At 35.9% G+C, this 17,914-nt stretch overlaps 1 protein-coding gene across 5 annotated transcripts in view; it reads right to left on the reverse strand.

Annotated features, from left to right (window-relative positions):
* LOC136035538 (S phase cyclin A-associated protein in the endoplasmic reticulum-like) overlaps positions 1-17,914 on the reverse strand; it is a 598,516-nt gene that overhangs the window by 17,061 nt on the left and 563,541 nt on the right. For all 5 annotated transcript variants that reach the window (XM_065717385.1, XM_065717386.1, XM_065717383.1 and 2 more), the window contains exons 21-22: positions 17,302-17,451; positions 1,686-1,856 (exon numbers count right to left, since the gene is read on the reverse strand). In XM_065717385.1, coding sequence (XP_065573457.1) covers positions 1,686-1,856; positions 17,302-17,451 — 321 coding nt within the window. The remainder of the gene's footprint in view (positions 1-1,685; positions 1,857-17,301; positions 17,452-17,914) is intronic.

A 17,914-nucleotide genomic window follows, 5' to 3' on the forward strand; every position in this document is an offset into this window, starting at 1 on the left:
TCTGCTTTGAATAGTTTCCCCTTAAAACACTCTCACTGGTTTCGTTTCGTTGATGATATTCTTCTAAAAGATTTTTTGACACATTTGAATTCTTTCGATTCGAATCTTCAATTTACAATAGAACTGGAAGATTCGGGAAAGCTCCCTTTCTTGGATGTTTTAATTATAAAAAATATTCCTAGCCTTGATTTTTCTATATATAGAAAGCCGACCCGTAATGATCGGTGTCTACATTTCTCGTCAAATCACCCTCCTTGTGTAAAAAGAGGGGTAGTAATTTCTTTAGTCGACATGGTTCTAAAAATATGTTCACGTAATCATGTAAAAATCCGAGTCTACCGCAATCATTTAAAGAGGCAATTGAGATATTTATAATAATTTAATATTAAAATACTCTATGAATATTTTCGCCCAGTCTAATTTAAGATAACCTGTCCGCATATCTAATGAAAACCGAAATTGTAGATAGGCGAAATCTGTTGCAAGGCAAAGGATACTTATTCAATCATTCTAATTGGTAACTTCTCTTTCATTGATTTCAAGTTGGTTTTTGTTGTTTGATTCAGTGTCTTTTTTCCTCTCGTGCAGTTCACTTAAAAAGGTTAGATTTTGCTGTTGTTTCTTCTTTGTTTCTTTTTTTCCTCTTTCTTTTTTTGAGCACTGAGGACGACTTGGCGGAGGTCCTTGTCGAAATATTTGCTTGTTTTTCATATTTTGCTACTGGCTGATAAAATACTCGTTTTTTCACCTATTTACGGTCTCATATGGCATATCTATGGCATATGGTCTCAGAATGTATTTATTCCTTATTTACACGACTAGGTCATCTTAACGCATCTTAAGCTTAAGTCACTTGTTTGGCTGTGAATCCAAGTAAATTCAGTCCCCCCTTTTGCATTCAAGTCCAGTCGACATTGTCCGTATGAGTCCACCCAGAAATCTTGATCATCTTTAAAGTTCTATGACTATCTACCTTATTTCGGCGCTAAGATGGATGGATAGATGATAGATAGACTATCTATCAACAAGTGAAAATGACATCATTTTTGAATATACTTGAAAAAGGGTTATGCTAGCTTTGCCTCTCACTCAGAGAATCCCTAAAGTTCTATGACTATTTACCTTAGTTCTGCCCTAAGACGCATGGATGGATGATAGTCTATCTATCAACACGTGAAAATGACATCATTTTTAAACATTCCCGAAAAAGGGTAAAAAAGCTGGGCCTCTGGCCTAGAGAATCCCTAAAGTTCTATGACTATTTACCTTAGTTCTGCCCTAAGATGGATGGATGGATGATAGACTATCTATCAACTAGTGAAAATGACATCATTTTTAAACATTCCTGAAAAAGGGCTAAAAAGCTGTGCCTCTGACCTAGAGAATCCCTAAAGTTCTATGACTATCTACATTAGTTCTGCCCTAAGATGAATGGATGGATGATAGACTATCTATCAACAAGTGAAAAAGACATCATTTTTAAACATACTTGAAAAAGGGTTATGCTAGCTGTGCCTTTCACTCAGACTGTCTTTGCTTTTCCTCCATTTAGCCATGGATTAACGGCAACTTGACTTTAATTCAAAAATCAACAGTTCTAAAGGCTTGTTTAACTCAAGCAATCAGAATTTACAAACAGCAGCTGAATCTTCATTTTCTCTATAAAATTTAAATATACAACAAACCTCATAATTCATTTCCTGCTCTATGATAGCTTTATTTTCAACATTCTCCATGCTGCAGGCCAAAAGTGTGGGGAATAGGACTAAGCGACTTGATGGGTCACTAAAGTAGATAAAAGGTAGCTGGCATAACTGCTGGAGGACTGAGGGCTGCTGTCCTGACTGAATAATGATCTGCAAGAAATAAAAAGAAGAAGGCAATCTTTAACTTATTCTAAGCCGGGATCGCACTAAAAAGGTGCAGACGGATTTATCATAGATTAAAATATCTTCATGATCAGGAAATGTCCTTTTTTCACCGTATTTATCTTTGAAGTGATAATCATAATTCTGTAATAACTATTCTAGCATTCCTAAATAATCACTCTGCGGAGTTACTAATGATAACATCAAAAAAAAAAAAAAAAAAAAAAAAAAAAAACACTGCGACAAAACGACAGACACACACTGCTCTGCAGATCTCATATAATGCTTGAACCCGATTGGAAGGACCTAATGACGCTGATCTTGATTATGATTGTTCTTAGACGTCCTGGGTACCTCAGGAAGCTCATGAAGGTCAAATTTGGGATCTAAGGCAATTTAACAAAGATAATACTAACAAGGATAGAGGTATTACATGCACGTATTTACCTGTACTGGAATTACTTTTCTGAATAAAACATAATTTGAAGCATAACCATAAGTTATTAAAATAGTTTAGGTTGGTTAATTAAACTTTTCCTAATAAGTGTCATAATTTGAAGTGCTCCTTTGATATTATCATAGAAAATTGGTAAATAGTCACTAAATATAGTCACTGACTAATATACTCACTAGATACATGACTAAATACATGACTATATAGATGACGATCACATGACTAATATAGTCACTTTTAGAACAGCTTTGTCCATTGAGAGAAAATTTTCACCCACAAACTAAATAACTGCGATTATTTTTACCAAAAGCTTCAGAGACATCTAGATAATTGCGGCATTGAGCAGCGTATTACTGACAGCACCAAAACTACCTTCTGTGTTCAAAAATGTCCAAGTAGCCTATAACCAATTATTCCTAGACCCAGGAATAAACTCGGAGACAATTTAAGTAAACATAATCCTCGCATTTCTTTCAAAAATGAACTGAAGTTTGAACTTTTTTATCAATTCCGAGAAAGACATAACTGACCATATTCTTGGTAGTGGGGTTAGAGTCCCGTGTTCCTGTGGAAAATCTTATCTTATAGGTTGTTGATTCATAGCTAGTAGCAGTTTTTAAACACATATACACTGGGATAACTTCTACAATTTTGGGAGAGAGGCTTAAACATGGAGAATCCCTTCAACTGTAGAACAATTTTCCACATATAAGTGAAGCCCAGAGCCCTTGCCGTCACGCAGAGAAGACTAGGGAAATATGACATATATCTAGGGGGAAAAGTAACACACTTTTGAGGCACCTTCGTTGGAACATATCTCTGATCTTTTGCCTGTAAAAGTTGAGCCTCTGTGCAAATATACACTAAATCCTCCTGCCAATTGTTTTGTGTATATTCCCTGCATTGTATCAGTCTTAACTGGATTGGAGTTTGAATTTAGGGTGTTTGATCGAAAGTGATTGTAAGTATAGTATTTTATAACGAGTCAATTAAAAGGAGATATTCGTTACAAAGCTAAGTCACCGCTGCATGGGGTATTCAACAAGACCTAAGCAAATGAGGAGCCAAGACGTTTAGTTATGAATTGAAATCGAAGAGAAAAATTAGCCTACAATACAAAACACCGATAAGAATTTCATGTGCAAGGCTGTATCCGGTGGGTAGCAATTTTGACCCCCCACCCTCCCGAAATGTTTGTTAGACTCGTCAAAACGTAATAAAAAGGTGTATAAACAAATTTTGACTAGTTTTTTTAAAGTTTGTTTGTACTCACCTCCCATCCCCGACAAAAATTCTGGATACGGACCTGTTCATCTATCACTCTATAGTTCTGTAAATCACAATTTTATCAAAAATAGGCTTCGGACATACAAACGAAGGGTGAAACTTTCAGGAATCTATCTACGGTGGCCAAAACTTGACCAAGTGAAGGTATTTTCAAGTTACCATATTTCTGTTACCAGTACACTAGTACTCAGTTAGCATAGACTGTAGTTTTCTTAGCTTTGAAAACAGACGTTGAATCGAGACTTGAAGGAACACGGGCCCAAAACCTTTTATGAATATCCGCCTTTTTTATGCGCATAATATTATTGTAATTCAGGAGCTGTATGTATAAAGTCGAGTAATACTACTACTACTAATAACTCACTGCAGCACCGAGCCGCCTGAGGCCAACACAGCTACGCACGCTCCTCCTCCAACCTAATCTATTTAAAGCCTCCCTCTTTACACCCTCCCAGGAAGTTCCCATTTCCTTTAAATCTTTATTTATGACATCCTCCCAACCCAGACAAGGACGACCTGCTTTTCGTGTAGCCCCAGACGATTGGCCAAAAAGGACAATCTTCGGTAATCTGTTATCCTTCATCCGTAGAACGTGGCCTATATATCTCAACCTTTCTTTCATTATAGCCCCAGAAAGCGGGATTGAACCACACTTTTCGTACAACCTACTGTTTGAAATACGGTCAGTCAGCCGGGTACCCAGGACAATCCGTAGGCAATTTCTCTTGAAAACATCTAGTAAATTTTCATTTGTTTTTTAGAGTGCCCATGCTTCAGAGCCATATTTGACCACTGTCATCATTGTAGCTTCCAATATTCTAATCTTGGTTTGTAGACTTATCTTTATATTCTTCCAAACTTTTTTTAACTGTGAAAAAACACCCTGAGCCTTAGCTATTCTACTTTTAACATCTTCACTGCTCCCACCATCTTAAGTCGAGTAATGGGATAACTTATCTTAGTTAAGCAGTCAAGCAACAGCCAAATCTGTGTACAATTTAAGAAACTGTCGGACAAATCGTAAAAGTCACAATATTTTGGGGAGGGGAGAACCTAGACATGTACCTACAAAAAATTGGGGGAGGAGAGACAATAATAAACGAATATTTCGGAGGGAGGGAAAATAGTAAAATATAATAATATGATAATTTAAATCAGGGGTGTTCATAAATTCAAGAAACTTTCGAATTTCTGATGGACCTGGGCTCTCTCTCCGGACTGCGTACCGGGCTCTCTATCCCTTACATATGTGTCCGTGTCTGTTCACATTTTTTGAGCATGGTAAGGTCAATTAAAAAAAAACATAAGAGTAAAAAAAGTAAAACAATGTAATGTAAAAAAATGCAATTCGAAAAAAAAATGTAAAAAATATAGGAAGTTATGGGAAAAATCGCGAACAGGGTAGGACTTTTATGGGTAAGAACTGAAGACTTCCACCTAAGTGCATCTCTAGATTGAGACCTACGCGTTAAAAAGGCAAAATATCTCGCAACGCAAGATATACATAATGTCGAAGCAAGTTTTTGCCATAAGGGTTTTAAAAGCTCATCCGGAAATAATACTACACCAATAACTAATTTTGCTAAAATTGTTTTGATCCAAATCGATTAGAAATTCCTACTATTAGTACTAGTTACAACATACACATCAGTAGCATGAACCTTGTCCCATTACACTTCATTAAATTCGTATCTTCATAACGGAAATGTCAATCCTATATGTCAAATATGTGTTCAAAGATCACCGCTCAACTAAACATTGATACTCACTAATTTCGGCACCTGTTAAACGCTTATAATGACACACACAAGTATATGAAAGGAAGCCGACTCTAGTATGCAAGTAGTTAGGATTATAGTCTAGAATTGGTATGCCGAACCTTGCTTGGATGTAATAACAGTCCGGGTTCTAGCTTAAAAAAAAATTCCTTTAAAAACGCGTAAATTACTATAGACATGGCGGATTTTCAACTGCTATTGGTGAGCACACTTAATATTGCCTAATTAAGTAGCTTCTTTCTCTGACATAATATTGCATTAATGGCTTTGCGAACTAAGGGGAGTTTTGAATCTTTCAGCCGTTGGATAGGTTGATGTTTTGAAGGTGCAGTTAGATTTGAATCTGTTTCACAGATGGCGCAACTGATTACAATTTTGTCAGGCATTCCCAACCCTGTTCTCGGTCCGAATAAACGAAAGTAGGTCACCCTCGAATGGACGGGACAGAGTCCACAAACAGAGATTTAAAATAAGTGGACACTTCATAGGCAGGGGCTTTGTTTGCGGGGGGGGGAGTTGCCCCCCAATAATGTGGAGAAAAAAATATTATATATCACATGCCCCTAGACTATCTGGATATGGACCCCTCTTGCCGCCCCAATAAAATACTGGATATTTGCCCCCGTCCATAGGAGGAAGTGAGGAATTAAGTTATAAATAGGGGGAAGACGATGTGTGCAGAGCTAAGGCGTTCTGATGGTGCAATGAGTTGTTAGCAGCAATAATACCTCTTTGAATACTACAGTAAGATCTTGTACCCCTGTTAGAAAAAGCCAATACAACGTTAATGCTTCGACATTATTTTTTATATATCCATTGTTCCATCTATATATTCTATGTGTTCATATCAGAAAATAAACTTCCGTAAATCTTTATTGCACCCCAAATGGTGTGCACACCTCCAGCTAGGAAGCTCTGGTTTAGTTAAAATTTATCCAAGGGAAGAAGCTTATATTTGCACTTTACATGCAGCTGAAAGCTTTACCTGAGTTTAAGCCTACAGCTTTTGCGCTGGGTTCGCAAATGTACGTTTTTACGGAAAAACATACTTGTCGCAGGCAGTATAAGCAAATGCACCAGAACCAGAAACTCAAAAATCTTCATATCAAATCGGACACTTTATCTAATAAAACGAACATTCCAAAACAAAGAGATAATATTGGGTAGAAAGAAAAAAAAATATTGAAATTTATAATGCAAAAGCATTCATACACGACATTTTTGTATTAAATAACAGAAAAAAAACCCAGAGAGCAATATATTTTACCAAAATATGTCGTTGGTTGATTTTTGACACTAGATAGCAGGACGAATTCTCACGAATAAAGGTAATTTTTTAGAAAATTATATTTTCTGTTCAGCGCTAATGGGTGTGTTTTTAAACTATTCAGTAACATATACCATTCAGCCGGTGAGTGACCTATCATGGCAAAAGATTCTGTAGCAGCAAAACAAAACAAAAAATTATGTCTGCAGGAAACACCCTCATGAACCTACAGTTAGATTGTTTTACAATTGCACTGTGAACCAAGTAACAAAAGATCACCTTCTGTATGCTAAACTTTGAGATCGACAAAAGATGGATAGACCTAAAAAGGACAGTTGTTTGAGTACCAGACAAGATTTATGAATAGTGGCTAAGGAGGTAGCAATATAGGACCTGATACACGAACAGGAATTAACATTAACAATTACAACAAAGTAGAACTTAAAATATGTCGAATGTTATCCATAATACCATCACTGTCAAAAAGTTATCTGGTATTATTTATATATATTTAGTTTTTAACTCATATTTAGTTTTATTTTCGAGTCTAGATCATGCACTGAAGTAGCTATTCTGCTAAGAATACGATTATCTGGAGAGAGAAAAAACCGTGGCGCATCTAGCATGGGTACCGTCCAGGCCGGGCCCTAAAAGTTCCGCTCTTTTTATGAGGTTAATGAATAACCACCTCCTTCCACTAATTAAAGCGGTCTATTTCAAAAAATGACGGAGATAATATCAACACAATTCAACTGCATCGATCTTTTTGTGTGAACAAGATACTTACAACAGAGTGGAACAAATATTTACAAAAACAATAAAACATAATAATTCATTGGATTGCGTTCATGACGCTCTGTGTTAAAAAATAAATTAATGCTGCGAACTCCAGGCCTGTGATTCACCTTTTAAATGAGCTTCTCCCAAGACTAAGACTAAACTACCATTGGCTCGGTACAATCATCCCTGAGAAAAAGGAAACACATCTAATGCTTTTCATACAAAAAGATATTTCCTTGTTGTTCAAGGTGGGGGACTGTAATTCTCAATACAGGATTTTGACCATGTTGATTCCAATGGTGCAATTTTCGTTTCAACCTGACGTTATTTTCGAGACATTAATGTCTCTTTCTAAATTCATACAAACTTGTTTTCCCAATAAGCTTTCACTATTGCGAAAACAATAGTGACGTTTAACCGAAATAAACGTTACCATGCCTCAATTCGCAATTCTTTCTCGCTGAAAGATTTTTTTTTTAACACCTTTTGAAGCTTCTGGTTACTATGGGCCGTGATTTACTCTTTAGTGGGTTGTAGCTATAACTACTGAATTTTTTATGGATCATTGTTCAACATCCTTCAGGTGCTCGGGAACCGATTATCCTTCGCTTCCTTCAACTTTAAACTCCTGAGTTGTATTGAAATTAGCAGGTGGTTTTGATTATTCAGTGGAGATTTTTTTGCAACAAAGCTAGGTCAGGAGAGCTTGAAGATTCCGCAGTAGCACTTTAAACATTGGAATTGATCCATACCATGCTCCACATCCAGACCTGATCTCCTGAATCCAGACCATGCTCTACCTCAACGTTTCTAACTGTTGTTTTGATGTCTTCACAAATCGGAGCTCGATCTTGCGTGGTTTTAATCAAACAGTTCGTGGTAAAGAACTGTAGTAAGGAGCGACCCGACTCAATAGTAAACGAAAGTCTAAAAAACAGAATTTTGATACTAATAGATGCATCAAAATAATCGGATTTTTATACCGATATTGAATATATAAGTTTCATCAAATTTAGTCTTACGCATTAAAAGATACGAGCCTGAGAAAATAATAGCTCTGAGACACGATATCCATCCAAATATCAAATTTCATTCAGATCCCATCACCCACTCGTAAGTTAAAAACACTTCATTTTCCAATTTTTTCCGAATTAACTGGCCCCCACTCCTACCCAGATGGTCAAATCGGGAAAACGAATATTTCTAGTTTAATCTGGTCCAGTCCCTGATAGACTGCCAAATTTCATCGTCCTAGCTTACCTGGAAGTGCCTAAAGTAGCAACACCGGAACAGACCGACAGACAGACTGACCGACTGAATTTGCGATCGCTATGTGTCACTTGGTTAATACCAAGTGCCATAAAAACACAAACTTGTTCATTCCTCACTTTTTACTCTTTATTAAGGAATGATGCTAATTTAGATATAAAGGAATAGGCAAAGCTTTCTTGTTTTATTAAGAAATGATTCCTCCCTACAAAGGCCGTATCTAGGGGGGGGGGTAGGGGGTTTGAAACCCCCCTTGAAACGTTTGTCCGAGTTGTAAAAATGTAACGTAATGCATATAAACAAAATTCTGATGCGTTTTTAAAGCGTTTTTGTAAACTCCCTCCCCCACCCTCTTAAGAAAAAATTAACCTTCCCCCAAACTGGAATAAGGATTTCTTAATTAAGCACGCTTTAAGCCAAAGAGAGCAGAGTAAACAGTGTCGCCATTGGGTCTGCAAGATTTCAAAATGTAAATACAAACTGTATCGCTTTGTGTTTAAAAACAAAACTTTAGCTAGGGCTCTGATTTGTAACAGTGTTGTCGGGCTACAGATAATTAGATTTATACTTTGATGCCGGTAAATGCTGGTAAGGTTGTCATGTTTTCACTATTAAAGAACCAGTAAATTTAACGCTTCATTGGATTATAATCCGTCGTTAGGTGATAATCGGTTTGTATAAGCGACAAGTGAGGAATGTGACCTTAAAGCCAATTTTTGATCTTTTGTTAATTAAGATCCTGGTTAACTAGCGCATTAGCGGCATTCCCAAAAGAATATGCTGTCTTCAAAAAAAAACGAACAATTTTAATGTCAACCTAAAATTACAAGACAGATTTTTTAATATAAAATTACTCTATTTTTTCGTTGTTTAATCGTTTTTATCCAATGTTTAGGAAAGAAAAATAACTCCGTTGATTGTGAATAAAATCCTGGTACTGTCCCCAGAAGAAGGACCTGAAAACATTTTACAGAACCCAGAGGGGGGGGCCGTCCTTCACAATTTTGTACTTTCCGAATGTTTTAATCCCCTCCCCCTTAAAACAGCCGGAATTTAAAGAATCCAAGAATACACAGACAAGAAAAAAATAAATCCATAACGCAATTTGAAGTTAGAATGGAGCAGGATCGCCTTGACTTCAAATTACAGAAATGTTTCTGGGCACCATATCATTGGTATAAATTCATTTTACGAAGGGGATGATCTAACAAACAAATACAACGTAGAAACAATAGGGAAAGTTTTTTCAAGACAATGGAAATTATTTATGTAGATATTTCGGGCCTATGTCCAAGGGCTGTCTTCAGCACAATACAATACTATATATATATATAAAAGAACTTACATCAAATTGTGAGAATTAAAACTGAATATAAAAACACTTATTGAAACATTTTTTTTTTTAAATATAGCCCTAGCATCCTTACTTCAGCGAAGTTCAACCAGGACTGGCGAAAAGAATGAAATGAAGAAATATAAACTCATTCAAACTAAAGAGAATAAAATGATTAGATGCAATTTCTTAAAGCTAATCTTGCTTGTTTAGCAGCCTGTCTCAAAGGCCTTTTCGTAGTTGGTTCAGTACTATTATAAATTGGTTTAGTAGAATATTTTGTTCGATCATTTTTAATTAAATTTGAGTATAAAGAATTTAGTGAGTATTCCCCCAAGTCCCTGTTCAAAGAAATATTTTTATTTATTTTGAGATTAATTTCAATTGATTCTCGAACCACCTGTTTTATTCCCAAATCATTACTAATGAGTGAAGAGTTTTCAAAAAGTATCATGTGGGACGGATTATTAAATATATGTAGAAATATCTACATAAATAATTTCCATTGTCTTGAAAAAACTTTCCCTATTGTTTCTACGTTGTATTTGTTTGTTATGGAAAGGCAGTGTGGTCTTCGTCGCTATTTTCGAGATGATCTATCCAGGATTTTGCTTAGGGGAGAGGGGTAGTTTTTAAAGCTTATTTCTACAAAACAAACTTTAAAACGCGTCAATTTTTTTTTTAATTTGGTAATGAAGGGGACCAAATTACAATAATTTCTTTTTAATTTCTCAAATGCATTTAAAAGGGCTGGGAAAAATTCAAATAATGACAACGAATGTCAAATTACCTATAGTCGACTATAATTCGAAGATACACATGTTTTTAAGAAGATAGTTTAATCTGGGGAGGTAAGTGGAATATTAATTCAACAACAAAAGTTACGGTCAATGATAAAGGCTCTTCCGGATAAAGGCAAAAATAAAAATAAAGAAATACATACATATTTTATTCGCAAGAAATGAAAGTATAAAATGAACAAAAATCGACAATAAAGCCTTATTAACCATCTAAGGCGCTCCCATCTGTCTCGGTTTTCGAAGCCCAAAATTTTTCATGGTTTTGTCGGAATATTTGATTTATTCCAGGGGGCCCCATTTACTGTGATAGGTTCGACAGGTTTTTTAAAGTCCTCTTTACGGCTCGAGATATTCTTCCTTTAGTGACAGGCCATGTCTTTCTTTGGACTGCAACCCTATTGATGCATTAAGAAAGGAACAACTTAGGAATTGTGTTGCGAGAGCAACACTTTTTTCTTTTTTTGTTCCTAGCACTCCAATTTCAGCTTATTCCTAGAAAGTAGTAATGGTCTAACCTCTGTGGTGGAAAGCTTCTAGAACTCTTGCCTGGGACCAAAAAGGATAGCTTTTGCTTGTCCTTGAGCCAGAGCATATAGTGTGTGGAGTGACTTGGAGTTTTATTGCCTATGTGAGAGAGAACTATCTGAAGTTATGCAGTCAAGCTTTCGTTCCATCAAACCATGTTTCTGCTTTCGAGTGGAAGGCTCCATTCTAGCAGGCAAGCAAGCAAGCAGGCACCAGTTTCAAACTGAAGATGGACTAAAATCTATAAGTGTTAAATATACGCGGCAGTTACCCAGCCCCACAGCCAATACATCTTCTTTAAGGGATAAATAGAAAAATTAACAGAACAAAAAGAGTGGAAACCAAAAGTGCTGTCATCTATTATTTCTACCTGTTTCTGTTCGTGATTTCAACAGAGTTTATCATTTGGTTTTTCGCACTTGGGATTGCGGTAGAGAAATGGTATCAGATGTACCTCTTAAACTTTAAAAGTTCTCTTATTGATATAGAAATTAAGAGTTTGCTCCTTTCATTGCTCCTTTGTAAGTGATGACGTTAGAAATTTGGCCTACGGCAAAAAAGTCAGCTTTTGAGCTAAGACAGATAGATTTTTTTTTTCGACGGCAGTCGATAGCTCTTGATGAGTTGATCAAAGTATATGTCATCCTTTTTTGGTAGAAAAATTCCTTCATGAGATATACCAGTTTGAAAGTTTAAAGGGGTTGAGAACTTCAGTAGTAAGGTACACACTGAAACCAAAATAGGCCGATACCAATTGTGTGACATATAGGGGAGTTTTAAGCAACAGTCGGCTGTTATCTCATAATCATCTTCAGCAATGAGGGGTTCTCAACTTTTGCTAGTTGGTTTACCTTCTATTTGCTTCCGGTGTATTTGATTGTGAGAACAATTTGGTTCCATTGATAAGACATGTGGGGGACTTGTAAGCAATAAACAGCTGTTAGGCTACAATCATCTTCAACGATGAGGGGTTTGCAACTTTTGCGAGTCTGTGTACCTAGTATTTATTTTAAGATCCTTACAGATTAACAACTTCAGCGTTTAATCGAAGCAAGGAAGCAAAACTAAAGTTTTGCTCTCGCAACACTTTACTCAGCGAAAGCCGAACAAAGGTTGCCACAACACGTCACGTTGTCCATGCACTGTAGATCTAGTTCTTACTATCATTATGGTTGTCAGGATGACTTAGATCGTGGTTCAATGACACCAGTTCTTCCAATTTCAAAATTTTGGAGAGTCTCATATTTCTTAAAAATAGTTTTAGAGATTTAGTCCGATAGGTGATTTTCCTGTATGCAACTTCTTGTATTTATGGCAAATAATGTTAGGGTCAAGTGCGAACTTCAATGATGGGAGATGAGGTTGAACACGTAAAAACAAGCCGAAACTACAAGAAATGCATAGTTTCCATATTAGACACGGGTTCTTTGTTATTCTTCGATTTCCCCAAACTCTAGAAGAATAAATGCACGAAAAAGAGATCATCGATAATTTCTTTAGCTTAGAAAAAGATCAACAACGCTTTTTCTGTGGAAATAATGAATATTTAGCCCCAGGTACAAGAATTTATTCGCATTTGACTAGGTCTTCCGGAGCATTTTCGTCAGGATTCACAGAACGTCCTCAGATTAGAAAACTGTCAACAACTTCACTCCCTTCCAGGTGACAGACAACCAAAAAATATTGGAACTCTATACGATAGCAACAACCAGAGTTCAAACAGGTTGATATGAAGGAAGGAGGCTCACTAGAGTTTTGGTCTGAAGTGACAACACTTCGACTGACTTGAAGCACTAACTCTTAGGAAGTGGCCAAAGGAGAAATCTTTACATTAAGTGGGAGGCGCGTTGAGGATGTGTGTTAATCAAACAGTTCGTGGTAACGAACTGTAGTAAGGAGCGATCCGGCTCAATAGTAACCAAAACTTTAAAAAATTGAATTTTGATATCAATAGCTACATCAAAAGAATCGCATTTTAATGCTGATTTTAAATATATAAGTTTCATCAAGTTTAGTCTTAGCCATCAAAAGTTACGAGCCTGAAAAAATTTGCCTTATTTAGGAAAATAGGGGGAAACACCCCCTAAAAGTCGTAGGATCTTGACGAAAATGAAACCATCAGATTCAGCGTATCAGAGAACCCTACTGTAGAAGTTTCAAGCTCCTTTCTACAAAAATGTGGAATTTTGCATTTTTTGCCCGAAGACAAATCACGGGTGCGTGTTTATTTGTTTGTTTTTTTTTTTTTTTTTTTCCCCAGGGGTCATCGTATCGACCAAGTGGTCCTAGAATGTCGCAAGAGGGCTCATTCTAACGGAAATGAAAAGTTCTAGTGCCCTTTTTAAGTGACCAAAAAAATTGGAGGGCATCTAGGCCCCCTCCCACGCTCATTTTTTTCCCAAAGTCAACGGATCAAAATTTTGAGATAGCCATTTTGTTTAACATAGTCGAAAATCATAATAACTATGTTTTTGGGGATGACTTACTCCCCCACAGTCCCTGGGGGAGGGGTTGCAAGTTACAAACTTCAACCAGTCTTTACATATAATAATGGTTATTGGAAAGTGTACAGACGTTTTCAGGGGGATTTTTTTGGTTTTGGGGGTAGGGTTGAGGGAGGGGGCTATGTGGGAGGATCTTTCCTTGGAGAAATATGCCATGGGGGAAAAAATTCAATGAAAAGGGCGCAGGACGAATCTGGTCACGTTAGAAAAAAACGTCAAATTAAGAGCTTAATATACAATGCTGGGTGTTCGGAGCCTCTCTATTATGGAGTATAATTTGAAAATAACACAACTATACGAGCGATAAAACATATATACCACAACCATAACTACTGCTAAGAGATAACACAACTATAAAGCGAAAACAGGTGAAAAATAACGGGAAAATAAACGAACTAAGAGGTGGAAGGGGCCCAGAGAAAAACTATAATCCTTTTTCAATTTTGAGCCTAACTTCCGCAAAGGAGTAATAATGTCAGAAGCCCCGAAATACCGAATTATTTTCTTTTCAAACAGTTCGTGGTAAGGAACTGTAGTAAGGGGCGACCCGGCTCAATAGTAAACGAAACTCTAAAAAACGGAATTTTGATGCTAAAAGATACATCAAAAGATTCGAATTTTTACGCTGATTCTAAATATTAAGTTTCAATTAATTTAGTCTTTGTCATCAAAAGTTACGAGCCTGAGAAAATTTGCCCTATTTTGGAAAAAAGGGGGAAACATCCATTAAAAGTCATAGAATCTTAACGAAAATCACACTATCGCATTCGGTATATCAGAGAACTCTATAGCAAAAATTTCAAGCTCCTATCTAAAAAATGTGGAATTTTGTATTTTTTGCCAGAAGACAAATCAAGGGTGCGTGTTTATTTATTTGTTTTTTTTTTGTTTTTTTCCCAGGGGTCATCTTATCGACCAAGTGGTCCTAGGATGTCGCGAGAGGGCTCATTCTAACGGAAATGAAAAGTTCTAGTGCCCTTTTTAAGTGACCAAAAAATTGGAGGGCAAATAGGCCCCCTCCCATGCTCATTTTTTCCAAAAGTCAACAGATTAAAATTTTAAGATAGCCATTTTGTTCAGCATAGTCGAAAACCATAATAACTATGTCTTTGGGAATGACTTACTCCCCCACAATCCCTGAGGGAGGCGCTGCAAGTTACAAACTTTGACCAGTGTTTACATATAGTAATGGTTATTGGGAAGTGTACAGACGTTTTCATGGGGATTTTTTGGTTTGGGGGGTGGGGTTGATGGGAGAGGGCTTTGTGGGAGGATCTTTCCTTTGAGGAATATGTCACGGGGGAAGAAAAATTCAATGAAAAGGGCGCAGGATTTTCTAGCATTACTATAAAAAAAACAATGAAAAAATAAACATGAAAACGTTTTTTCAAATGAAAGTAAGGAATAGCATTGAAATTTAAAACGAACAGAGATTATTACGCATATGAGGGGTTCTAAAAATACTTTAGCATAAAGAGCGAGGTATTTAGGAGGAGATAGATACCTCGCTCTTGATGCTAAAATATTTTTAGTGATTTCAACTATTTATTCTACGGCCTTTTTGATTCAGGGTCATTCTTAAAGAATTGGGACAAAACTTACGATTTAGTGTAAAGAGCGAGGTATTAACGAGGGTACAAACCCCCTCGTACACATAATAAAAATATAAGAATATAAAAGTTTGTTACGTAAGTTAATTCTTAAGTTACGTATATTTTTTACTAATAAAAACGTTCGTTGAATATTAAAAGTTCTAGTAGCCTTTTTAAGTAACCGAAAAATTGGAGGGCAGCAAGGCCTCCTTCCCCACCCTTTATTTCTCAAAATCGTCAGATCAAAACTAAGAGAAAGCCATTTAGCCAAAAAAAAATTAATATACTAATTTCATTTCAATAATTTATGTGCGGAGAGCCAAAATCAAAAATGCATTAATTCAAAAACGTTCAGAAATTAAATAAAAAAAACTAGTTTTTTTAACTGAAAGTAAGGAGCGACATTAAAACTTAAAACGAACAGAAATTACTCCGTATATGAAATGGGTTGTCCCCTCCGCAGTCCCACGCTCTTTACGCTAAAGTTTTTCATTGTTTTAAAAAGTAGAATTGTGGCAAAGAGTCAAACTTTAGCGTAAAGAGCGAGGGACTGCGGAGGGGACAACCCATTTCATATACGGAGTAATTTCTGTTCGTTTTAAGTTTTAATGTCGCTCCTTACTTTCAGTTAAAAAAACTAGTTTTTTTTATTTAATATCTATGAAAAGGGGACTAGTTCTAGTAAAGAAATGAGCAACACCGCGTAATACGAAACGCCTATTTCTCATCTGCTTTGGCATGGCTTTCCGAATATTATTCAAACACAGTTAATGAATATTAGTCACCATTGTGACATAGTCTCTCTCAAAATAAAATTTTTGTTATTAGATGACATTTTGAAACTTTTGCCGGAAAATAGACATTTTTTCCCAAAAAAACTTTTATCCATTTTTTTTGTATATATTGTATTTTTTTTTTGTATACATATAATATACACACATATATATATATATATATATATATATATATATATATATATATATATATATATATATTTATATATATATATATATATATATATATATAGAGAGAGAGAGAGAGAGAGTTCGATGAGAGTTAAATAATTACTCCATTATTTGGAGTAGCCCCAAAGCCCTTCCTAGTCCAAAAATCTGAACAAATTCCAAACAATCGGGTATAATTTTTAACAATAGCAATGCTAGAGCAACACAAGAGAGCGAGTTTAAATCCTGACTCAGAAGAGTACCACAAGCACTGAAGATGTATGAATACTGATTAACGATCTTCACGTAAGGATGAGAGGAAGTATAGAATATAGGAGGAGTATAGAGAGGGGGGTTGGACACGATATTTAAGGATACATATGATTAATACCACATTATATATTTTTTTCGTTCAACTCCAAAACCGCAAATAAACGCATTACAAACGATTATAAGTTACAAAAGTAAATAGTAAAGATTCGAACGAAGTCCAACTCAAGAGATCGACCGTGAAGACTGATTCAGAAGAGTATCGTAAGCACTGTGGGATGTGTAAAAATTAATTAACAAGCAAGTGATTTCTCAAGAGTGAAAAAGGAATGAGGAGGCATACTAAACATTTACTCCTTCTCATCAATGGTAATAAGTTTAACGGGGGGAGGGGTGACGTAATATTTAAGAAGAATAGGTAGAAGCAGAAAATGGCATGCTACATATATTTCTTTTTTTTTTAGAAAGTAAACTTAGATCATGTTAGGACCAAGTCATTCAAGTAATAATTTATATAGATCTATAAGCAAAATAATAATAGAAAAAATCCTTCAGCTTAAATAATGGCCAAAACAGTTGAATAATAGCCAAACTCTTCTAAGCCAAATAATTAAAACATAGAATACTTACTTGGTTGTCACTGTGACCAACAGCAAAATAGCCAATGCAAGTGATCAAATTATCTAATAGCATGCAGGGACCATCCCGTCCACAGACCCGTAGTAAATGACTGGAGATGTGGCGAAATTGTAAGGATATGGCTTCTGCACTGAGCACACTCTGCAATAAAATGAAATAAAATAAAAATGAGTTTTAAAGGATGGGGGGTGATGTGTTAAAGGATTTTTCCTAATACAGAGAGGGGGTTAAATACCCAACAAAGTAAAATCAACTGTAATTTCGGTTTTGTTAAGAAAGCATATTATTTTGTAAGTGCTTTTGTAAGAAAACAACAAAGATTCGTAGCACTCTCAGCATTTTGATCGAAAAAAAAATTTCTTCCTGGGCCATTAGTGGTACATGCAAGGGAGACAAACGGGGTGACGCCCTCACCCAGGTTGGGTAAATTCCTGACTTACCTAGCCTACTACATTTTTGAAGAATGTACGAGCACAAAAGATCATGACGAGTCTCAACTATGCTCTGTATTTTGTTTTATCGCAGAACTTTAAAAAGCAACCAAAATAACATACTTCATAACACTTTTTCACAAAAAAAATCGAATAGAACATAAAATAAAAAT

The sequence above is a fragment of the Artemia franciscana genome, chromosome 14 (assembly GCF_032884065.1).
Source record: "Artemia franciscana chromosome 14, ASM3288406v1, whole genome shotgun sequence".
Lineage (NCBI taxonomy): Eukaryota > Metazoa > Arthropoda > Branchiopoda > Anostraca > Artemiidae > Artemia > Artemia franciscana.